Raw genomic sequence first — 25,933 nt, 5'->3', positions numbered from 1 at the left:
CAGTAACTCACGAATAGCTACCGATTTCGATCAATAGCGGAGCGACTTCTTCCTCCTTCTATGTGGGCTGCCGCTCGCTGCTTTCAGGCAGCCTTTCGTTGAGTACTGGAGAACACCACCACTCACCACGTGGTGATTGAATAAACACCGTTCGATGAGACCGAATTTTATTCAACTTTGAAGTCTGTGTTAGGGAAATGGCTTTTCGCAGGCAATCGATGATAATTTTAATTATCATAGCAACAGTAGCACATTCGTGCATTTTTCAAGAGTGACATTTTTTAAAAATTATAAAGTTTTGAATTGATCGATTGGTGCTAAAATTAATAAAATTGGTCTAGGGGCAGCTGAGTTATTAACGTTCAAAATCTTTCATAATTTTGTTACATGTTCCATTTTCGGTTTTCACAAAGTGTACCCCCATATAGAAATCACAGACGTAGTCCTACGTCAAAACACAGTTGGGAGCACCTGGGCATACTAATTGGCACTGTTTGGCAACCAAGGTTGGAAATTGGCATGATCTTTAAAGTTACTGGCGACTGGAAGGGCTGGATCACTTCCTTCCACGGCACGGCTGCTGCACCAGTCATTTCATCGTTCATCAGCAAAGAAAACTGGATCAACGATCTTGGAAAATTCATCCCAGTACCTGTGCTATCCTCGAGGGGGTTATTACAAGCTAATGTCACTCTATATTGTATGATCCGTCCGTCCAAAGCTTCGAATAGAAGATGATGAAATAATGGAAAAGAAATGGACAGAACCGTTCTCTCCACCAGAGTTGCGACCTATCACAACCACGATCGTCAAACAGCTGATGGTAGTAACGCTTGGTATATTCCAATCGATGTGCTTGTCGAAGCACTCTCCACGAGTATCCATCAAGTTGCCGAAAGAAGTAAAAAGCAACTGGTGAATGTCGTCTTCGGTGGTGATCCATCACCGATCTGGTCATTCCCGACATTCACGACACTCATCTGTGCTCGTTTTGAAGCAGTTGCTGCTTTGATTGCTTATGTGAGTGTGTTGGTGAGTGAGCCCAACAGTTTCCATTTAATTTTGCCAGTTATGTTTGTAACGACGAACTTGGAATGCGTAGGCTATGTTTTCATTTTCTTCTGCCGTTTCGCTTTTTCTCATCATCGTACTGCAGAAGTGTTCACTGTGCTTTACATCATCAGCAACGAGTGTTACGTTTTGCCTGTGAGCATCGACCATTACTGGTGATTGTTGTTTGCCATGGCTCTACCTCTCACTGCGTGACCAAACGTTCTGTCAGCGATAGTCGGGTGATTCGTTGCCGAGTGTCGAGTGAGTGTTATGATATTTTGCATCACTGCTCTCCACTGCTAATCTGTGTTGTGTTTCGGTTTGAACCGTTCGAAATCGACTAAAAAGGCTAGGCTAGTTTTAGTTAGCGTTTATTTTGATCTTGACGGTGGCTGTATGATGGTGGCTTTCGATGACTGTTGCTTCACTTGGTACATGATCATCCCGGTGGTACTGGTAGTGACAGTCGTTAAAGAGCAACATCGGTGAACATAACCCCATAACTTTTTGAATTAGTCTACCTGCTCCGCCTTGTCCCACTTCGCTACCAGATAGCCATCGTTGATCTCCAAATCTAATTTTGAACCCCGGAAGAGCTTCTTGTGGCATCGATAGCGTGAGCCCATTCCAGCGGTGGCAGGAATACAATCAGATTCGTTTCAATGCTGTCTTCGTCAACCGGTTGGAAGAACTCGACCGCCTTCTCGAGGGGATCTTCCGGTCGCGCCAGTTTGTCCGGTATCAGCTTGTCCAGCAGGAGTGTACTTACCTTACCAATCAGGCTAAGGCCTTATTGTCCTCTGCTGTCCGAAGAAGTCGTCTCCACTCTGTAGTCTGCGAAGGGTCCGCAGGTCACCTTCTACTTGGTCGATCCACCTTGCCCGCTGCGCACCTCTTCTTCTTGTTCCTGTTGGGTCGCTTTTTAGAACCATTTTCACTGGGTCGTCGTGCGGCATTCTTACGACGTGCCCAGCCCACCGTAGTCGCCCAATTTTTGCAATGTGGACCATGGATGGTTCTCCCAGCAGCTGGTGCAATTCGTGGTTCATTCGCCTCCTCCACGTTCCGTCATCCATCTGCACTCCACCGTAGATGGTACGCAACACCTTCCGTTCGAAAACACCATAGTCCAGGTCTCGTGGCCGTAGAGAACCACCGGTCTAATCAGCGTCTTGTTGACAGTCAACTTCGTGCGGCGGCGAATTTTATTCGACCGGAGCGTCCTCCGGAGTCCAAAGTAGGCAGGATTCCCTGTCATAATGCGTCTTTGAATTTCTCTGCTGGTATCATTTTCGGCGGTCACCAGTGAGCCCAAATACACGAACTCATCGACCACCTCGATTTCGTCACCGTCAATCTGAACTCGGGGTGGGAGGCTAACATTGTCTTCCCTAGAACCTCTTCCTTTCACGTATTTTGTCTTTGATGCATTGATGGCAAGTCCAATCCGTCTAGCCTCAGCCTTCAGTCTGATGTACGTTTCCGCCATCATCTCAGGAGGTCTTTTTCTCTTTGTTGTGTCCTGACGGATGGCTGATATCGCTCACGGTCAATCGGATCACGGTGACGGATGGCTGATATCGCTCACGGTTATTCGCCAAAAGTATCGTCGTCTTGGTTGGGATTTATCGAACTTCACTGCTTGTTGTGCTAGTTGCTTTCACAGAACTGCAACGCCTGTCATCTGCGAACAACTCGAGTGAGTGAAGTCAAATTTCTCTAGTGCTCTGGTGCTAATTTGACAGCTCCTCCTTTTCCTCTATGATTAAGCTTGGTAAATGTCGCGCCGCGTTGCGGAAAATAGATAGTGTTTTCTAGATTCTAGAGATAGTGTTTTCTAGAAATCATTTTTTAACTGTCCATTGCGGGAAAGTAAAAATGGTTTTGAAGGCATTACATTTGTTGCCACCTTGCCGCATTTAATCTTACATGGTTGGAGCTTAAATATGTTAGCGCTGCTGACGTTCTCGGCTTCAAAACAAAACAAAAATGAGCCTTGAATTGAGCCGTCAAATTAACCGGGTTGCCAAACACGCCATTATCCAGAACCAAACAAAGTCAGTTCAATGACTGGCACACTTGGCACTGCCGGCACACTGAGAAAAAATTGGTGCAAAATATGTGTGTAGGGTGACCACCCCTTGAGGGGACATTAGGATCCTTATCATCATCGATTCAGATGTTGATGCAAATGTTATGATAGAGCAAATGGTGGGCTTGGCCTGAAGTGCCTCCACACGACAGAAGTTTCGTTAATATTTCCATCATTATTCTCACGTCAATATTTTCGACAATAATTCATCCATACCGGGTCGTTCCTCACTAACATCGTTGTATCCGATGGAATATTCCAAGGCAAATCACAACCGCCTTGAAAGAAGTTGCCGAGGAACAGGCCCCATCTGCTGCTGTTGTCAAACAGAGGGGGAAAATGAAGGGAGATATTTAAGCAGGGGATCAAACTTTTTTGATTTTGCGTCAACATGTTCATCAATATTTTCGTCGCCAATATTTGTATCAATATGAATGTCAGTAACTTTGAATATTGACAATATTTTTGCTTTACTGAACAATTGTAACAACTTTTCCAATATTCTGTTCTGACATATTGAAGCCCTGAAGGACTGGATTTATGGACCTAATTTTCAGAATTGCACCAATTTCCCGTTGAAATTTGAATTTCCAAATGGGTTGCTGTGTTTTTTTTTTGTTCCATCGCATGATAATCACCTGACGTTTCCAAACTTTAAACTTTCCCCTTCTGCACACAAAAGCCCACCATCCGAAGCGCGAGGAACGGGGGTCTTCCATATAGTACGTGGACAATTTCTGGCCACTAGGAGGTCGGCAAATATCCACGGTCAATACAAAATTTAAATGGACGAATGTCCACGCAGTGGTGGAGGGGGGAGGTAGGTGTCTAAAACCTCTAAAAAAAAAACTGTCCACGTGGGTTGCGGACAGCCCCGAAATAGAAAATTCAAAAACGAAAAATAAAAGCTCCAAATCAATGCAACGTTGTGGTCGTCGTCGTCTTGTGTTGTTGTTGTTGTTGTTGTTGTGGTTTTACCTTTCGCAACGCATCAATTACGTCAATTATTATTTGTTTTCGCTCATTATTGTTTGCTTCTTCTTCTTCTACTTGCTTGATATTTGCAGTCATTGGGTTGTGTATTGTTTCTGTTGTGCTAAATCGCTTCGTGTGCTGCACGTCGAATTGTTTGCTTTGTTTGCTTGTTTAACTAACTGATTCTTTCGCACAATTTTTTTTTTTCGCTTAATCCGGTTTTCTTTCTTCGCTTTTATTAAAGTTTTATTATTTTCTTTGATATGCATAAAATAGTCTTAAACTCTTACTTCCTCTGCACGGGTTTTTTTTTATTAATTTTCGACTTCTTCTTCCGCTTCCGGTTCGTCGCTTGCTTGCTTTAGAGAACAAAATCACCGGTTGGGTGTGGTTTTTTCGGGGAAGGATTGTGTCGGTCTGTTGGGTGTGTGCTTTTGATTTTTGTTTAACTATCTTAAAAATTTTGCATCCGAGAAAACAGATTTTCGATTCTGGTTTGTGTCGATAACTGAAAAATTTAGACGACAAGCGCTGTGTTCGAAATTATAAACAGTAGATAAAAAAAAACTAAACCAATCGCAGTTGGCTTCGAGAAAGAGAGATTCGGCAAAGCGAGAAAAAGTGAGTGTTTGTTTGTTTTCCGTTCGTTTATTGTTTCTCGAAAAAAGAAAACAATTTGAAACTGTGTATATAACTTTGGGAAGATTTAAAGCTTTCAAGTTGTGAGTAGTTGTTTGTTTTTGCGTTCTTATTGTAATGATACTTTTCCTCTACTAGTTGAGAGATTCGAAAGTAGTTCAACTACGAATGAATGTGAAAAATGTGATGATATTGGAATCGTTTGTTTTTTTTTTTTTTCGTTCTCGTAAGTTGAATTAGCTTTATTCGTGTTTGATTTTAGAAAAAGAAGAAACGAGCTTAAAGGATGAATGCTGATTCAGAACTCTAGCTTTTTTTTAAGGGCTTTACGTTAATCCGTATGGATGGGTGTGGTTTTCTATTCCTCTCTTTGTTTTACAATTAATTTATAAAATGACTTTCGTTTTCGGGGGCTTTAAAAAAAGATCTTATTTTTGCTTTACTTTTCTTTGGAAATTCAACTATAAAACATTTTGTTATCAATAACATTATTCAATTTAACTATGTTTTTGTCTCTTAGATAATATTTATATTTTTTGCGATAAATTTAAACAGCTTTCAGCAGTTTTTTTTTGGTGATTAGCTTAGCATCATCATCATTGGTTTTGGTTTTGGAGAAGAGAAAGAAAAAACTATCGTTTTCTACATCTTTTTGGTTTCATATTCGAAGGAAATCAATAAGAGAAACGAAGATGAAAATGGCGTCTGTTTTCTCGTTCATTAGTGAATTGGATGTTCTTGTTGTTGCTGATTTGGTTTCGCTAACTAACATGTGTATGTATGTGTGTTTTGGTTGTTCACGACTCGTGAGTATTTTTCTTTTTTTTTTTTTTCTTCTTCAATGAAGGGCAGTTTGTGTGATCTCTACTTTTAATATCTTTCAAGGGTGTTGTTTTTACCTTCTTTTGCAGCTGTAAAAGTAACGAATGCCTATATGTATTCGATCGGTAACGGGTTTTCTGTAGGGTTTTGAGGTTAATGGAAAAAACGAAACGAAATCGATCGCTCTCTCAATCACTTGGTTGTTCTTCTATGCTACTGCAGCGTCGTCCTAGAGACGGCTCTTAACGATTTTTTTTTGTTTGTTTCTCAGCCTAGTATCATCATTAAACAAGCGAGCGTATACAGTATAATTATTCATTTTTTTTTTGGTTTTCTATTCGGGAACGTGTGTTTGGTTTTTTTTTTGCTGTTGTCTTGCTGCCCAACGTCTGCTTTGTTCTCTTTTACTAAAACTGTTTTACAACTATCCGCTGCCTTTTGTTTGCTTTCTAGTTTTTTTTTGGTTTGTTTATTATTAATTACTTCGAAACTCATCGCTCTCTTTCGCTAACGAGAGGCTGAATTTCTGTTATCATTAGTTTCTGACCAGTTCTTTGCTCTGGATGAAATGAATTTTGACTAGGACGTTTGAAAATTCGGAAATAAATAATAAAGCTAGTTTTACTTAGATTCTGAACATCATCTTCCTCCCATCTTGGTTGAATTTGTTGCACTACTAAAGTTGATTCTCCTCCTTACTTCCTCCGTTTGCTTCTTCTCCTTCCGCTCGTAGTTTAGTCGATTTAGTTTGCTGAACAGTAGGTAGAATTCTAGTCGATCCTTCTCCGCTAATGGCGAACAGTATAGTCAGCAGCAGTTCGGTAATTGTTTAGTAGTTTAAGAAATGTAGTTTTTTTTTGGTTTGTTTGTTGTTATCTTCGATGTTTGACGACGCGTGTATTTATAATAATGTGGATTTTGTGTGCACGTTGTTGTTGCTGTTTTTTTGTTTGTTTGTTTGTTTAATTCTCGGGTTGTTCTGGTAGTGGTTTTCCTTAGCACAGCTATCAGCTCAGCAGTAAACGGTGTGGCGAGTAGTTTTGTTCAAACTGCTTTAGGTGAAACTGGCAGCCAACGTATCAAATCGGCTGGCCAAAAAATAGCACGAAGAGTCCGTTTCACTGTGGATGAGATGGATAGAAAGGGAAAGAAAAGGGTTCGTTAATATCGTCGTTCGCAAAATGGAGGATTCTATACAGAAAGAGAGAGAAAGGTTGTTAGAGAAAGTTTTGAGTGTTTTTGGATGTTCTCTGGGCTCTGAAATTGGAGTGAACGCTGTGAATGCTCTTTAGTCAACTGTTTTAATCAACTAAATTTGATTTTTAAAGAATTTCCCATTTTCAAATGTTATTTGGATGCGCCAACGCGTGATTGGTTGGCAGCCGATCAACGCGAGGATGTGCAAGTTGAGGATTAAGGGCCGTTTCTTCAACAACAGCATCATCAACGTGCACTGCCCACACGAAGGGAGACCCGACGACGAGAAAGAAGCGTTCTAAAGGGTGTCCACGATGAAATTGCCACACTATGAAATTGCTCTAACTTTGTAACCGTTGGGTAGAATTTAATGAAAATTTGGGTGGATTTAGTTCATAGTGCATTATTTACATCCTGCAAGTTTTAAAGTGCTGTGATCAAAACTCGCGGAAATGGAGTCGAAAGAACAGCTCGTGCGTGATAAAATCTTGCGCATTCATCACGAGAACAAGGATCTCTCGCATCGTTCCATCGCTAAAACGTTGGGAATCGCGAATTCCACGGTGTCGCGAGTGATTAAGCGGTTCGAGGAACGGTTGACCACCGATCGGAAGCCCAGAAGTGAAGGAAAAAGTATTCCGTACAACACTAAAAATCACAACCGCGTAGTTGGGGCCTTCAACCGAAATCCGCACGCCTCCGTTAGGGATGTGGCTAAGAAGCTGCACCTAAGCCGAAGTTTTGTCCAGAAGGCCAAAACTAAGGCTGGGCTTCGAACGTTCAAGGTACAAAAGGCCCCTAATCGCGACGAGAAGCAGAACAAGTTCGCCAAAACCCGTGCCAGGAAGTTGTACCTCAACATGCTGACGAAAGTTGAATGCTGCATCATGGACGACGAAACATATGTGAAGGCCGACTTCAAACAGATCCCCGGCAGCCTGTTTTTCACGACCAAGGATAAGTTCAGCGTTCCGGAGCATGTCCGCACTCAGAAGATGTCCAAATTTGCGAAGAAATTCCTGGTTTGGCAAGCCATCTGCACGTGCGGGAAGCGGAGTGCACCTTTCGTGACCCAGGACACGATGAACGGACAGGTGTACATAAAAGAGTGCCTCCAGAAGCGGCTGCTTCCTCTCCTGAAGGCCCACAACGTCCCAACAATCTTCTGGTCGGATTTGGCCTCATGCCACTACTCCAAGGACGTGCTGAAGTGGTATGCGGACAATAAGGTCAATTTCGTGCCGAAAATGTTCAACCCTCCTAACACTCCGGAGCTCCGCCCCATCGAGAAGTACTGGGCGATTATGAAGCAGCACCTTCTTAAACGACCTAAGGTAGTGAAGACAGTCGAGGAACTGAAGAAAGTATGGGTTTACATGCAAAAAACGGTTGATTCACAGGTTGTGCAGAATCTTATGGCCGGGGTTAAGGCCAAGGTGCGGGCATTTGCGTATGGACTGTAAATAAAATACGAGTAAAATGGTAAAATGAAGTTTAATAGTTATTTCTCAATCCCTGAAAATTTGATGGCAATCGGATGAAAACTCGAATTTTGCGAATCAATTTTGTGTGTGGCAATTTCATCGTGGACACCCTTTATGCGCAGCTGGAGCAGGTGTACGACGGCTGTTCGCAACGGGACGTCAAAATCGTCATCGGCGACATGGACGCCCAGGTAGAACGGGAGGCAATGTATAGACCGGCAATCGGGCCAAACAGCCTGCATGCCGTATCGAACGACAACGGCCAACGATGCGTGAACTTTGCAGCCTCCCGGGATATGGTAGTTCGAAGTACCTTTTTGCCCCGCAAGGATATCCCAAAGCCACCTGGAGATCACCTGACCAACACACAGAAAACCAAATCGATCACGTTCTAATCGACGGGAAATTCTTCTCCGACATTATCAACGTCCGCACGTACCGCAGTGCGAACATAGATTCGGACCACTACCTAGTTGCAGTATGCATGCGCTCAAAACTCTCGATGGTGCATAACACACGTCGAAGTCGAACGCCGCTACCCAACATTGAGCAACTACGGGACGCCGGAGTTGCCCAGGACTACGCGCAGCAGCTGGAAGTTGCACTATCCACGGAAGAGCAGCTTGGCGCAGCTTCTCTTGAAGATGGCTGGAGCGGCACTAGGTACTGCAATCCCGGACCGAAGAAATCACTGGTTTGACGGCGAATGCAAACTGTTAGTAGAGGAGAAGAATGCAGCACGGGCGAGAATGCTGCAACACCGCACGAGATTGAATGTGGAGCGATACAGACAATTATTATTATTTAGCTTTATTTAGGAGGCTTTCAGCCTTAGGCTGGTTCGCCTCCAAACTGCGATACAGACAAGCGCGGAACAGACAAAACTCGGTTTTCCGAAGGAAGAAGCGTCAGCAGGAAGACCGAGATCGCGAGGCGATGGAAAATCTGTACCGCGTAAACGACACACGGACCTTGAAGCACGCGCAGAAGACGACAGGCTACCGGCCCCTGATCTTCAAGAAGTTAAGGAGGAGATCGGTCGGCTGAAGAACAACAAAGCAACTGGTGTAGATCAACTACCAAGTGAGCTATTAAAATACGGTGGTGAAGCACTGGCTAGAGCGCTGCACTGGGTAATTGCCAAGATTTGGGAGGAGGAGATATTACCGGAGGAGTGGATGGAAGGTGTCGTATGCCCAATCTACAAAAAAGGGCGACAAGTTGGATTGCTGCAACTACCGCGCGATCACACTGCTGAGCGCCGCCTACAAGGTACTTTCCCAAATTCTATGCCGCCGTCTGTCACCATATGCAAGAGAGTTCGTGGGACAATACCAGGCGGGATTGATGGGTACCCGCGCTACCACGGACCAAATTTTCGCGATTCGGCAGGTTCTGCAGAAATGCCGCGAATACAACGTGCCCACACATCATTTGTTCATCGATTTCAAATCCGCATACGACACAATCGATCGAGATCAGCTATGGCAGATTATGCACGGGTACGGATTTCCGGATAAACTGACGCGATTGGTCAAGGCGGCGTTGTTCAAGTATCAGGGACACTCTCGAGTGAATCTCGAAAGGGGTTACGGCAGGGTGATGGACTTTCGTGTCTGCTGTTCAACATCGCGTTAGAAGGTGTGATCAGAAGAGCTGGGATAGACACGAGTGGCACGATATTCAGGAAGTCCATCCAGCTCCTTGGCTTCGCCGATGACATTGACATTATGACACGGAACTTTGAAATGATGGCGGAAACGTACATCAGACTGAAGGCTGAAGCTAGACGGATTGGACTTGCCATCAACGCATCAAAGACAAAATATATGAAAGGAAGAGGTTCTAGGGAAGACAATGTTAGCCTCCCACCCCGAGTTCAGATTGACGGTGACGAAATCGAGGTGGTCGATGAGTTCGTGTATTTGAGCTCACTGGTGACCGCTGAAAATGATACCAGCAGAGAAATTCAAAGACGCATTATGGCAGGGAATCGTGCCTACTTTGGACTCTGGAGGACGCTCCGGTCGAATAAAATTCGCCGCCGCACGAAGTTGACTGTCTACAAGACGCTGATTAGACCGGTGGTCCTCTACGGCCACGAGACCTGGACTATGCTCGTGGAGGACCAACGCGCCCTTGGTGTTTTTGAACGGAAGGTGTTGCGTACCATCTACGGTGGAGTGCAGATGGATGACGGAACGTGGAGGAGGCGAATGAACCACGAATTGCACCAGCTGCTGGGAGAACCATCCATCGTCCACATTGCAAAGATTGGGCGACTACGGTGGGCTGGGCACGTCGTAAGAATGCCGCACGATGACCCAGTGAAAATGGTTCTAGAAAGCGACCCAACAGGAACAAGAAGAAGAGGCGCACAGCGGGCAAGGTGGATCGACCAAGTAGAAGGTGACCTGCGGACCCTTCGCAGACTACGAGGCTGGCGAACTCTGGCCATGGATCGAGTAGAGTGGAGACGACTCCTTCGGACAGCAGAGGACAACAAGGCCTTAGCCTGATTGGTAAGGTTAGGTAAGACATGGTGTCAGAAGTGTCGTGACTAGTGATTATAATTCTCGTCATCTTCATCGAGAACAGTTAATATTCAGTTTTCCGTCTAAAGAATCATCTCGCGGAAGTTTGTTAGAGGAGGACTGTAGTGGTCTCTGTCACTCGCATGTGAACATATAAACGAGGTCCGCGCCAACCATATTTCTTTTGATCGAGGAAAATATTCATAAAAAGAAAAGAAAAGCGAAACAAGATGGATGCGGAACAATTCGCAAAGTTCATAACCCAACAAAACAAATGGACGGAAGAAATCGTAAAAGGGATGAAGCAATCGCGCATCCCGCAACAAAATAACATCAATCCGTCTGTACCGCTTCCTCCTCCATTAGCGCTGGAAGGAGACATGGAGGAGAATAACAACTTATTTTTGGCAAACTGGAATAACTATTCCAAGGCAGTTGGCATGGACAAATGGCCCCGGCGGACAACGGCAAAATTGTGAGCTTTTGCTGTCTGTTATTGGCGAGGCAGCTTTGAAGAAATATTTCAACTGACGCAGATGCACTAAGGGCAATCAAGGCAAAAGTGGTCCGTGCCAGGAAACTATTCGTCGACAGGTTGGCTTTCTTTTCTGCAAATCAGATATCCACCGAGTCAATTAACGATTTTACTACGCGGTTGAAGAGTCTGGCAAAGAATTGCAAATTTGCAGCATTAGAATCGGACCTCGTTACAAAATAGTAACGAGCAACCAGTGGGTGCATTTGCGATGCAGGATTTTACGATGGAGAAGGCCATCGATATGTGTCGTATCGAAGAAATAACGGAGCAACGCTGCAACCAGCTAGAAGCAAATTGAAGAAGAAATCATTTTGGAAAGGAAAAGTGTGCAAACTCGGGCGGCGAAGTAAGGAAAAGAAAGAAAGAAACCTTGTGAAAGAAGTGAAGGACTGTGATAGTATCTCTAATGACGACTCAAGTTCGTCGGATGTTGAATAATCAGGAAGTTAGTACGAAGAAAGTGAACAAGAAGTGCAGATTGGTAAACCGGATTTCGAAAACAGCGCCCTTCCCAAGTAACATTGCAAGTTTTATCAAGGTTTTAAAGCGTTCTACAAGTCTAAAACACGGTCTACAGAAGCCTCATAAAACCCAAATTGTTACTTGGCTTACCTCTCTTGAGATAAAGGTCCGTGATGAATGGAAGAAAGTGACATGTGAGATCGATACAGGAGCTAACGCAACACTAATTGGCTACAACTGGTTTATCAAGTTGACCGGAAGTGCTAATCCAATCGTTGAACCAAGACGCTTTTCGAGATAGTTCGATATCCATACTGGGACAAGAAAAAACTGCCGGTGAAGAGGAAGGGTCGAAAGTATTTGTTGGTTCTTCAAGTTGTGGAAAACGATCATCGTCCGTTGTTGTCGTTGAAAGTTTCGCGTACACTCGGTTTGATAAAGTTCTACCATTCAGTTCACGTTCGTAAGTCGGTTCTGGACAATAACGACAACCTTTTGAACATATATCGTGTGAAAGCCGAAACCATAGTGAAGAAACACAGTGACATTTTTTAAGGTTTCAGTAAATTTCCTGGAAAGGTGACGTTGGAGATCGACGAAAACGTGAAACCTTCACTGCAACAACCACGTCGAGCTGAAACATTCACTGGAAAAGCTGCAGAAGGAAGGTTTAATAGTGAAGGAAACTGTACATACGGTCAGCAACATCATTTTGGTTCGTCGGGGCGATAAGGATAGTGACCCAATACGGATTTGTTTGGACCCGATACCGTCGAACAAAGCGTTGAAACGTCCAAATTTACAGTTCAATACGGTTGACGAACTTCTTCCCGAACTAGATAAGGCAAAAATTGTTCTACTGTAGATACAAAAAAAAAGGGTTTCTGGCATGTTGAGCTCGACACCGCGAGCAGCAAATTGACCACATTTTGGACTCCCTTTGGGCGATATCGGTGGGTTCATATGCCTTTCGGTATTGCACCTGCTCCAAAAATCTTTCAAATGAAGCTCCAAGAGATCATAATGGATTTAGAAGGTGTTGAAGGGATTGCCAACGATTTGCTGATAGTTGGCATACGCTTAAAGTGGCTTTGGAGAACTACAATCGATCATTGAAGATCCTTTTAGTAAGGTTGAAATAATATAATGTTAAATTGACCAAGTCCAAGTTGAATTTGTGCCAAACGTCAGTGAAATTCTTTGGTCGCGTCTTCACCACCGAAGCGTTGAAGGCCGATGATACAAAGATCAACACCATAAAACATTATCCGACTCCAACAAATCGTAAGGAACTCCACCGTTTTATTGGAATGGTGAATTATCTTACCCGATTTATCAGCAACTTGAGCACCAATTTCGTTAATTTAAATCGACTTTTGTCGGAAAAAGAACCTTGGCATCGGACTTCTCGCGAGGATGAAGAGTTTCTCCGGGTGAAAACGATGGTATCAGACATTCGCACGTTGCGATACTACGATGTGACACAACCATTGACTATCGAATGCGACGCAGACTGTTACGGACTTGGAGCGGCAGTCTTTAAAAAAAAACAAAAATGGCATTGTTGGATATGCAGAACACTCACTTCTACCGAAAAAAAAAAATACGCTCAGATTGAGAAGGAGTTACTTGCCATTCTGTTCGCCTGTCTTAGATTCGATCAGCTGATCGTTGGCAACAAATAAAACCACCGTCAGAACGGATCACAAGCCACTGGTGAATATTTTCAACAAACCCTTACTGTCAGCTCCACGCCGGTTGCAACACATGCTCCTGAACCTTCAAATGAACAACTTGAAGATAGAATTTGTGACTGGAAAGGAAAACGTAGTTGCTGACGTAATTTCACGAGCTCCTAATGATGACATTTTCAAGATTATGAAAGACCTGGAAGACATCCACATGAAGAGTTTTCTTCAAGTATTAGTCGACAGACTGAATGAAATCATCGACGAAACCAATAAGGATTCTACACTACAGCAAATCATCCAGTACATTCAACTAGGTTGGCCAAGTTCAATTGATAACGTTCCATTTTTTGTCGAATTATTTTTCGAAACGACAGAATCCTGATTCCCCAGGTATTGCGTCGTAAGATGATCGACAAAACGCACATCAGTCACAATGGAGTAGAAGCGACATTAAAGCTGGCTAGAGCCAACATAAGTGCTCAGATCAAAGACACTGTGAAGGAATGCGTGGTATGCGCTAAATTCGGGAGCTCACAACAGAAACCACCTATGCAGAGTCATCCAATACCAGTTTATCCTTTCCAATTACTATCAATGGATGTTTTCTTTGCAGAGTACCAAGGCAGGAAGCGATCGTTTTTGGTCACGGTGGACCATTGCTCCGATTTCTTCGAGGTGGATCTGCTGAACGATTTAACACCACAATCATCGATAGCAGTATGCAAGAAGAATTTCGCACGCTATGGAAGCCCACGTAGTGAGCGTCAATGGTACGAACTTTGTCAACCGTGAGTGGAAACTGTTTGCACAGAAGTGTGGCTTTTGCCACTCTACATCAGCGCCGCATCACCAGCAAGCTAACGGTAAATCCGAAGCGGCCGTCAAGAGTGCCAAACGTCTTCTTCATAAATCTCTAGAGGTTGGCAACGATTTTTGGTGCTCTTTACTACACTTGCGTAACATCACGAACAAAATTGGGACCACTCCGGTGGCGAGGAATTCCTACAAACCTTCTGCCACGAGTCGTAGAAAACGTTCCGGATGTAATTGACACGAAAGCTGCCTCAACTCAAACTAGCTTCCCCAGTGTATGTGCAGGGGTATCCCGAAACTACCAAAGTTTGGACTCCAGGAATCATCACCGAGAAGCTTAATGAAAGGTCTTATATTGTAAACGCAAAAGGAACCAACTATTGCGGAGATTCGGTACACGTAAAGTCACGTAAAGAACCGATCACATCATCCAATTCTTCAGATGCTTTGGAGAATACTGATGAACTGGATAAACGTAAACAAGGAAATTTGATAGGTAGGAGAAATCAACCGGATCAGTCGCACGAATGTTCTTGCACTTCCGAGCAGAGTTCTCCGCCTACCATGCAGCCTGATGTCGAACCTGAGGAAATGTCACCCCTACGATATGCCCATGCAGCAAAAGGAGCAACACCGGATGCTACAGCTGTATACAAATACATTAATAATAACGTTATAAAATTGAAGTTTATATTAAATAAAATGACAAGCTGACCTCCACGTGTATTGTTTACCCTGCGTGAGTTTCATTGTGAAATTCCTAGCAGTTTTGAAAATCGAGTCGAAGGAATAACAAAAAATTTTGCACCGCTCCGAGCCATCGGAAAAATGTTGGGAATCCAACAATCTACTGTTTCTCATGTCATAAAACGGTTTCGGAGAACGTTCAACTGTCGATCAGAAGCGAGTGGTTGTTACCTTCAAACGCAAACCCAACTATTCCGTTCGGGATGTTTCGTGCAGAAAGGTACGAAACGAGCAGGACTACGTTCATTCAAGGTTCAGAAAGCACCAAACCGCAATGAAGTCGAAGTTCCCCAAGAAACTCATAATTTGGCATGCGATTTGTTCGTGCGGAAAACGGAGCAAGCCTTTCGTAACAACTACAACCGTAAATGGCCAAGGATCGCAGTAGGCCGCGCTTGAAAGCTGACGTGTTTTTCTTTTGTTGCGTATTTTTCGTCAGCGAATTAAATATTTTTTTGCTTTAAATTTGTTAATTTGTGTGTTGAAATTAAGTTTCATAAAGTTATCACTAGTGATATATCGTGTTTTGCCTGTGTTTGCTTTGAGATTAGGTTGACCTTGAATCTAACCTCCAAAATCTACGACGCAGCTTCAGTTTCATTGCTCGGTGTCGAAAATTGCCTCCCGGAAGTCCGGTTCTCCGAGTTCGGATGCCACATTTTCGACGTGTAGTTCTGTTCTATTGAGAGATTCCGCTTGCAAAAGTGCTCGGCCGCTGGTCTCTCGCCCAAGATTGGACGGGTGGTAGCTGGTGACCGCGAAAGGTTCCTGGGGAAAGCACTAGACGTGAACCTCCTCCCAGATGATCATGGCAATGCAAGACAATTTGTGTTCGTTGAAGGAACTATTACGACAAAGGTGAATCACGAAATGATATGCAAAACGTAGAGAAAACTACGGAACCCATGGATTGGAGGATCAAACTAACATGGTGAGACCAGTCCAAATACTTTTTACAATTAGAAAAAAAAACATAAACTTAATACGTGTCAGGATTCAAAAGAACATTTTGAAACTGGAAGTGTATGTGTAATACTAATATCCAATTGATAGAGGTAATACATACATGCGGGGCTTATTGTAAGTGAAAGTAACCTTGGAATGGGCGTTACTCTCCAGACGTTCTGAAATGGGTTGCTGGATCTGCAATAGAGCTATCACCTTCTAACTCCCGGACTAAAGCTGTCTACAATGACCATAAATCCATAATAACACTGCCGGTCAGTGGGGGTTAGAGGGAATACACACACACAACTAACCGTAAATGGCCAAGTACACGTGAATGAGTGCCTGAAGAAACGAATGCTTCCGTTTCTCAAATCACACAGCGTTCCTACAATTTATTTTGGCCGAATCTAGCCTCTTGTAACTACTCCAAGGACGATCTGGATTGGTACAAAACGAATGGGGTCAATTTCATGCCGAAGGTTCTCAATACCCCAAACACACCGGAGTTGCGGCCGATCGAAAGATACTCCGTAAGCATCCTAAAGTTGTCACTACGGAACAGGAAATGTTGAACTCATGGTTGTAAGCAGGAAAAAATGTCGATTCAACCGTTGTACAAAACCTTATGGATGGAATTAAGAAGAAATGTCGGGCATTTGGATTTGGTGAAGAAATAGAGTGAAATAAATATACGTAAACCAAGCTTATATATTGTATTACATTCCCTGACAATTTTATGACAATCGGTTGGGAGACTTATTGTTGGCGAGTACTTCTAAGAAATGTATTTTAACTGTGGACACCCTTTAAGCGATTTTCATGCGAAAAAGTTGATGAAATTTTTGTTTTAATCATAGATCTTCACCAGTGATGCAAACATTCCTGTTCAAAACGGATTCTCACAATTCATACAATTTTCTAAGCATGAATTCTTAAAATGAAATCGTGATCTCAGAATTTTTGTTATAGAAAAATAGAATACCCTCTTATGATTTGCTCCATAATACTATTGAAAATTTGCTGCAAAACACTTTCTAAATTGACTCTGTTTGTTCTTCATAATTATTACTAATTCTTGCTGTGTATAACCTAGCATTTTCCCGAAAAATACTCCCAAAAATATCTTGGTGTTTTCCTCAGCATTCACTGAGTATTTTCCGGAAATTCCCATGGGATTACCATGAAAATGCCTTTTAACTTCTGCAGGCAAAATAGATATTTTTAAATCATTGAAAAGTTTTCAGAGTATCGAAACCATACATTTTTTTCAGGAATCAAAACTTTTAAAAACAATCATGTGATGAAAGAAAATTCAACATCATCTCTACTCAAAATGGATGTTTTTTTTCAGCAAAGTCATTATACTTCAACCAAATTCTCCATTTGTTAGTAGATCAACGAATATTGAAAATAGTCGTCAACAGACAACATAATTGTCTTCGCTGTCGCTTCAGTGAATTAGACCTGTTTCTTTTCAGGTCCGAAAAAAGTAGACTTCTCGAAGAAATTTACAATCCACACGGCGAATGAGAACGACCCAAATTTGAGTTTAGTTCACTCATCATCGCTAAAAGTGCAAAAACTCAGCGGTGAGTAAATTTGCCTCATGTTTTCCCAGGTTTTTACCGGACAAAATTTCCGAATATAAGAAAACTAAAGATTGGATTCACTCAGTCTATTTGTACTTCTCCTATACTGAATAAAATTTTCGTCATTTTCCTCATTTTCCGGCAGATTTTTGAGGTTTTCAACATGAACCCCCCTATTCTGCGAGTCACGTGACTCTCTCTCACCGGTGAGGTGACAATAGTCACCTCGTGTGAAGTGACTCTCCATTTGATTTACATGGAGAGTCACCTCACACGAGGTGACAATTGTCACCTCACCGGTGACAGAGAGTCACGTGACTCGCAGAATAAGGGGGGAAACCATGAGGCAAATTTACTCATCGATTCCTGCACTTTTGACGATTATGAGTAATTTAGGTCGTTCTCATTCGCCGAGCAATGTTCTTAATAGATGGAACACTGTGACTGTGATTTCAGGTGAAATTTTGCGAACATTCGTCCGTCGCCGATCGGTCGAGTGTAGTGGGGTGCTTGCCGCCATTTTGCGCACGGCACGCTGGCTCTCTTAAAAGTGAAACTGTTTTGTGTTCGGTAGTGTTAGCGTGAGTTTGGCCTTATGCGAAGAGGAATTCACGGCCATCACGCCGAAGAAGCTTACAATTGAGGAGCAAAAGCTCCTTCAAAAGAAAAAAAGAAGAAGCTATCCAAATTGGCCAATGCACGTAATGAACTCACGACCAAATTTGATGTTTGAGCGGTGCCGTGTTTACTAAAAATGAACACATGATCTAATGCTCGCGTAAGTTTAGAAAATGGCCTATCAACTTTATAAACAATTTGCTAGGCCCTTTTCACGTGAACAAAAGAACGCCCACGCAAACCAAGAGCACTATCGGGAAGGGGACAATTTACCCTGCCCGATGGTGTTCTTGGCTTGCATGGGCGTACTTCGGTTCGCGCGAAGGGGCTCATCAAGTTTTGTGTACAAAAGTTGATAAGCCATTTTTAAATGACTTGGAGGCGAACCAGCCCCAGGCTGAAAGCCTCCCTAATTTTTAAATGTTACGCCAACATTATTCATGTGTTCATTTTTAATAAACACGGCACCGCTTGAATATCAAATTTGTTCGTGCAGCTCATTCCGTGCATTGGAAATGGTCAATGGAAGAACAGTTCAAAGTGTTGGTTAATGGAAGGGGAGCTCACTCGAGTGAGGAATTCGTTAGTGCTCGGTGAAGATGAGCTGAACCCGAAAATTGGTAATGTGCATTTCGCTATAGCGAGTACAATGACTTGCAAATCTAAATTTACGTTGCACAACGATTTGGTAATTCACTTGAGAATGTCCTGTTGGAGGCAGCAACGAACGATGCTGCAAAATCGTTGGTGCCAGTAGTCGGTTCTTCAATTGTTAACGCTCGACGGATTCTCTGAGAAGTGGTTTTCGTTCAAGTCGATGTTCACCACTATTATTATCGACCAAGATAACGTGAATAATAACGATTATGCCACCGCGTGGAAGTTTCTCGCCGAAAGATACGAGGATGAACGTCTCATCATGGACAAGCATATTGAAGCACTGAATAATCTTCCGAAAGTCACCAAGGAAAATTCTACTAATATGCGAAAGCTGATCGATACTTGCACCAAGAATGTGAAAGCACTCAAGAATCTGGCGCTGCCAGTCGATGAGCTTGGAGAGCAAATTTGTTGCACAAGCTCTCGACGAAGTTGGATAAGGGCACAAGGGTGCACAGAAGTAGCCATAGAGGGGAAGGGGGGGGGGGTCGACTGCCCCCCTAAACTCAGCAACACAAAGGCTTTCGGGGAAATGGCGTTCGGTGAAATGGCATTCCGCCAAATTTTCCAAAGTAAATTTATTTTCGGCCCTCCCTGGCTTGAAACCTGGCTACGCCCTTTCAAGGTTGGCATGTGATGGCCGTCAGAAAACGGCTGTACACTCGAACTACGAATCAACGATCGAGTTTCTGCAAGAGCAGTTCAGGTAGTGGAAAGTGCAAAAGTGAAGCCAGTGAACAAATGCCACACACTAGTGGCTACGAATGAACACAAACACGAATGCCAGATGATGATGTGCAAGAACAGTCACGAACTCTGGAAGAGTGACAAGTTTAAAGAACTGACAAGAACAAGAACAACTTTAAATAGATGAGTGCACCGATGGATTTGAGTTCACTCACTCGAGAAAAAGTGACACAAGCTGCGGGCAATGTTTACTAATCATGAACACTAAATGTTCATTAGACTGATGCAAAATTTGACTTTTTCGCTCCACAGTGCTTAAATGGCTTCAAATTAGATCCTGATTAGCCTCCCAAAGTTACAACTCATTTGGTTAGAAACAGACTTCGCACAAGCCATTTGAAGTTTGCATGTAAATTACTATGGGAAATCTCAACTTTTTGTTCATTGCCTTCTAGTCTTTTTCCATATTGAGCTGTGAAACAGTTCGATAGCCATTCTTATAGAAAATTTTCTCAGCTACAACTTTGCTGAAAATTGTTTCTATGTAAAACGAGACAGGAAAAAGTTATTAATTATTTAAGAGATTGGTAAACTTATGACAAGATCAAGCAGCTGCTCTGTAGGCAACACTGTAGTTTGCAGTGTGACATAGTAGCCATGATATTTGTGTCCTATTCAACGCCCCAGAAACACCAATGTTGCCTGCTGAGCAGTTGATTGTGCATCATAAGACATCAGCGCATTGAACCATTGATAACTTTCGATCCTTGCATTTAATCAAAAAGTGGTCTTGCGCAAAGTTGTAGCTGGAAAAATTTCCTACAAGTAGAGTTGAAAACTTTTGAAGCAGACCGATATGGTGAATTATTAGATAGACATGAACAAAAATCTTGGTTTAACCATAGTAATTCCCATACAAACTTCAAATAGTTTGTGCCATCTCAGTTTCTCACCTAATGGGTTCAAATTTTGAGAGGTTAGTCAGGATCCGATTTGGAATCGTTTAGTATTGTGGAGCGAAAATTTCAAATTTTGCATCACTCTACTGCACAGCAACTGTTGTGGCAGTCGACAACAGAAACAAAGTGCGACGTTGCAGTTATTGCGGAACCGTATCGAGTCCCTCCCGATAACGGGAGCTGGGATGGCGGCTATACAAGTTATGCGCAGATACCCTATTCAAGAAGTGGTTGCGAGCTCATACGAAGGTTTCGTGATCGCCAAAATTAACGGAATCTTCATATGTACAATAAAGAAGTTCCATGATATGCTGGATGGACTTACCGAAGAGCTGATCTGTCGTCAACCGGTAGTCATCGGAGGAGGCTTCAATGCTTGGGCAGTGGAGTGGGGAAGCAGGTGTTCCAATGCAAGAGGGCACAGTCTGCTGGAAGCTCTGTCAAAACTGGAAGTTATGCTGGCCAACGAAGGCACCAGCAGCACTTTTTGCAGGGATGGCCGGGAATCTATTATCGACGTTACTTATTATAACTTTTGTCATCAACAGAATACCGTTAAATGATTTATAAAGCTTTTGCAGCTTTTTTTAGTACAACTTTTGTTAATAACTAAAATCTGAATCTCTTATGCATGACGCAATAGAGCTGGCAGAACATGTTATTGTGTTTCAGTGAATGTAATTAACATTCACTGAAAAACAATGGTGTGTTCTTATCGCTCTGATTCATCATGCATAAGAGATACAGATTTGAGTTGTTCACAAAAGATGATGTCAATATCAAAGCCTGCAACAGCTTCGAACACTATTTTACGGAATTCTGTTGAAGAAAAAAGTTATAGGCAAATGAATGTAAATGAATGCACGAAATGAATTTAATGATTTTCCATCCCTGCTGGTGGCAAACATGGATTGGAGATAGTGCGAAGGATATACCCATAGCGACCATCAGGCGATCTGATATGGCATCGGCCAACGGAATTCTGTGGCAGTACGGAGGACGAGAACTTGTGACCGGAAGTGGAAGACGAAGGCTTTTGACAAGGATTTTTTCGTTAAGGCACTCCGTGTCGACAGGAGCCCCGTGGTTCTGAACGCGGACGAGCTGACAGAAACATTAGTGAGAGCATGTGACACGCCCATGCCGAGCCAAATAACAGACGGCGTCCAGTTTACTGGTGGAACGAGGCACTTAGCACCCTCCGCGCTAGTTGTCTCAGAGCCAGAAGATGTGTTCAGAGAGCAAGAACAGAAGCAGACAGAGAGGAACGAAGAGGAGTGCTTCGAGCGGCCAGAGCCGCACTTAAACGAGAGATAAAGCAGAGCAAGTCGAATTGTTTTAAGGAGCTGTGTCGAGACGCTGATGCCAGCCCCTGGGGCGACGCAGACCGAGTCGTGATGGCGAAGATCAGGGGTCCAACGATGCCCGCTTTAATGTGCCCAGAGAAGCTGGAAGTCATAGTGGAAGGACTTTTCCCGAAGCACGACCCAACGACCTGGCCACCTACACCATACGGAGAAGGAGAGGGAGATAACATCGAAGTCACCAACGAGGAACTCGTAGCAGTGGCGAAAGGATTGAAGGTGAAGAAAGCTCTCGGTCCGGATGGAAACCCCAACGTAGCGTTAAAAGTGGCGATCAAGGCGTCCCCGGACATGTTCAGGATGGTGCTGCAGAAATGCCTGAACGAGGGTCACCTCCCTGACAGGTGGAAGATACAGAAGCTAGTGTTGCTGCCGAAACCAGGAAAACCGCCGGGGGGTTCAGCATCGTACAGGCTTATATGCCTGCTGGATACACTCGGAAAACTCTTGGAGAGGATCATTCTAAACAGGCCGACGAAATGCACAAAAAGTGTGAGCTCGGATTGCCGGAAAGGGGAAGGGGAGATCGACGGTGGATGCAATTCGGACAGTGGTCGAGAGAGCCGAGAAGGCGTCCAAACAGAAGCGGATAGGAGATCGATATTGTGCCATGATAACGATCGACGTCAAGAATGCGTTCAACAGCGCCAGCTGGGTGGCCATTGCCGAAGCGCTGCATAGAATGAGGGTACCTGATTACCTGTGCAGGATCCTGGTGGGTTATTTCCAGAACCGGGTTCTGGTCTACGAGACAGACATGGGACAACGCTCTGGAACGGGATGTACAACAGCGTGCTTACGCTGAAGCTGCCCAAAGGAGTTGAGATCGTTGGCTTTGCGGACGATGTCGTCTTGACGGTAACAGGCGAGACGCTGGAAGAGATGGAAGTGTTGTCAACGGAGGCGATCGACATGATTGGTAACTGGCTTCGAAGGCCATCAACGCGATAGCTAGAATAATGCCGAACAACGCTGTTCCCAGCAGTAGCAAGAGGCGTCTTCTGGCCAGTGTGTCGTCATCGATACTGAGGTATGGAGGTCCAGCCTGGGTTGCAGCACTGGAAACGAAGCAGAACCAAAGGAAACTGAGCAGTACGTTCCGGCTCATGGCCATGCGAGTCGTGAGTGCGTACAGAACCATCTCGTCGGAAGGAAGCAGTATGTGTTATCGCCGGAATGATCCCTATCGGCATCATCCTGGTGGAGGACAGCGTGTGCTACAGGTCGAGAGAAGCCGGAAGAGTACGGAAAGTTGTGAGAGCGGAATTGTTGGCTAAGTGGCAACAGGAGTGGAATACGGCGGAGAACGGTAGATGGACACATCGACTAATACCGATTCTTTCGACCTGGGTGAACAGAACACACGGAGAAGTTAACTTCCACCTAACGCAGTTCCTGTCTGGCCACGGCTGCTTCAGGAAATACCTGCATCGGTTCGGACACGCAGCGTCACCCGTTTGTCCGGAGTGTGGCAACGTCGATGAAACGCCGGAGCATGTGGTCTTCGACTGTCCAAGGTTCGAGACAGTGCGAAGGGAGATGCCCGTCCTTAACGTGGAGAATGTCGTCGATGAACTGTGTCGAGAGGAGGGTACTTGGAATGCCGTCAACAGAGCAGTCACGCAGATTATGTCGGAGCTGAAGCGTAAATGGAGAGAAGATCAGCGATCCAGCAACGCCAGGTAGCGCTGAGAGTACGACAAGTGCATGAGCACAGCCATCCCCTAAAGTAGTCGCTTCACAGTGGTCCCGGGGGGGATCCAGGCAGAGGAGAGAGTTAGGAATGGGTTTTAGTAGAGCTGCACTAGGCAACTAGTGGATACCACACCGTGCCAACTTCACTACAGGCCAGGCTTCTTGAAGCTTTCCTAAACCTTAAAAAAAGAAACAACTACAACCGTAAATGGCCAAGTTTACATGAATGAGTGCCTGAAGAAACGACTGCTTCCGTTTCTCAAATCACACAACGTTCCTACAATTTTTTGGCTGAATCTAGCCTCTTGTCGCTACTCCAAGGACGTTCTGGAGTGGTACAAGACGAATGGGGTCAATTTCATACCGAAGGTTCTCAATCCCCCAAACACACCGGAGTTGCTGCCGATCGAATGATACTCCGTAAGCATCCTAAAGTTGTCAGTAGGGAACAGGAAATGTTGAACTCATGGTTGAAAGCAGGAAAAAATGTCGATTGAACCGTTGTACAAAACCTTAGGGATGGAATTAAGAAGAAATGTCGGGCATTTGGATTTGGTGAAGAAATAGAGTGAAATAAATATACGTAAACCAAGCTTATATATAGTATTACATTCCCTGACAATTTCATGACATTCGATTGAGAGACTTATTTTTGGCGAGTACTTCTAAGTAATGCAATTTTCTTGCGAAAAAGTTGATGAAATTTTTGTTTTAATCATAGATCTTCACCAGTGATGCCAACATTCCTGTTCAAACCGGATTCTCACAATTGATAAAAGCATGAAATATAAAAATAGAAATCGTGATCTCAGGATTTTTTTTTCAGAAAAATGGAAACCCTTTTATGATTTGCTCCACAATGCTCCACAATGTTCTTGCAGTGTATAACCTAGCATTTTCCCGAAATATACTTAGGCAATGTCTCAGGCATTGGTAGTGACGTTTTCGATTTATGATTTGTTGAAAAAATTTAAAATTCTACATTTTGAAGTTATTATGCGAATTTCAAAATGGCCGAGTTTTCGCTCAAATGTGAATGATTGGCCATAACATACAATTGTGCAAAGTTTGATGCAAATCATAGAAGGTCGCTTCAGATCGATTCGACATTTGGCGTGGAACTGCTCCTCTGGAACTATTTTTGAGGTGTCCTCTAGCCCTAGACTAGCCCCCCATAATGTAGGATGGATATATCTATTAGGCACTCTTGATGCTGACCAAAACATCATTCTTCTTCTTCTTCGCATATTAGTTTATTGCGTGCTCTCAACTTATTGTTCTAGATACACTGCCACAGTTATTAACTGAGAGTTTTCGATGCCTGCACCAACCCGAAAAAAAACAAACCGGACCGGGAAACGAACCCAGCCACCTCCAGCATGGTCTTGCTTTGTAGCTGCGCCTTTACCTACTGAGCTAAAGGAGGCCTAGTGTCTTCAATTGAAAACCTCAACCCCCTTTCAATAATTTTTTTAATGACTAAAGCTTTGCACATGACCAAATTTTACAACAGACGACTCCTATCTCGTTCACTAGCATTCACTCCATTTCACCGGCACGCAGATATGTAATTAGTAATGTCGTTGATAGTATCGTTTTTTTTTTTGTTTTTGAGATGGTTGATACACAGAGTTCCCACGTTTCGGCCACTCATTCGCTGTTGAGACACGCTTCCTGCTGTTGACCGTGTTCGTTGATGGCAGTATCGTCCTACCTAGTGAAAGTAACCTCATTTTGCCTTTTCCCCGCCTGCTTTGGGTTTCAATCAACAAAATTAGTCGAAATTTCCTTTAGTTACCATGAGTTCTTTTCTTTTGTTTACTTTGGGGATAATAGCAATACTCCTCTACGGGGAATGGAAGGAGATACAGAGACTCGCCGACGATGTCGTTGTGTGGAAGATATGCATATACAGAGATTAAATTATTTGTTTGGTTCGTTAGAAAAGATGCGTTTTCTTTCAACAAAACTAAATAATATAGCTTTGGAGAGGGGTAAGAGGGGCAGTAACTGAGCTCATAGCGTAATACACAACTTTACTGATAAATAATGCAGCTATTTAATATTGGAAGCATTGGAACATAACAAGCAGGTTTTGGTTTTGATAATTTAAAAAATATTTCAACTGTATACTATACTGGGGTTTTTTTTTGTGGATAACTAACGAAATCGAACTGAAACAAAAGAGTGGAACTCAAACATCGAACTGGTGGTTTGTCTTGCAACGTGAGTGCATTTTTCGATCGTTTCTTTGCCATTGTCGATACCAATGTTTGGAAAATGGAAACGAATGAACGTGGAAAGGTGCTTTTGCTTTTTTTTTGATTACATATTGTTGTTGATTGGTTGCTTGCAGTTGCTGTAAA

General features: G+C 43.5%; 1 protein-coding gene across 7 annotated transcripts in view; it reads right to left on the bottom strand.

Annotated features, from left to right (window-relative positions):
* Positions 1–3,896: 3,896 nt before the first annotated feature.
* shaker (Potassium voltage-gated channel protein Shaker) overlaps positions 3,897–25,933 on the bottom strand; it is a 621,792-nt gene continuing 599,755 nt past the window's right edge. For 6 of the 7 annotated variants that reach the window (XM_065219310.1, XM_065219308.1, XM_065219309.1 and 3 more), the window contains one exon: positions 3,899–6,702. Coding sequence is in view for 1 of the 7 variants with exons in the window: in XM_065219307.1 (XP_065075379.1) it covers positions 6,700–6,702 (3 nt within the window). In the remaining 6 variants the exon portion in view is untranslated. Of the gene's footprint in view, positions 6,703–25,933 lie in introns of all 7 variants that reach the window. The other variant, XM_065219307.1, reaches the window with a different exon arrangement.

This window comes from Ochlerotatus camptorhynchus, unplaced genomic scaffold (genome assembly GCF_037179485.1).
Source record: "Ochlerotatus camptorhynchus isolate MF236.1 unplaced genomic scaffold, CSIRO-AGI_Acam_v1.1 ptg000102l, whole genome shotgun sequence".
NCBI classification, from domain to species: domain Eukaryota; kingdom Metazoa; phylum Arthropoda; class Insecta; order Diptera; family Culicidae; genus Ochlerotatus; species Ochlerotatus camptorhynchus.
This window is presented reverse-complemented; position numbering and strand designations above follow the sequence as displayed.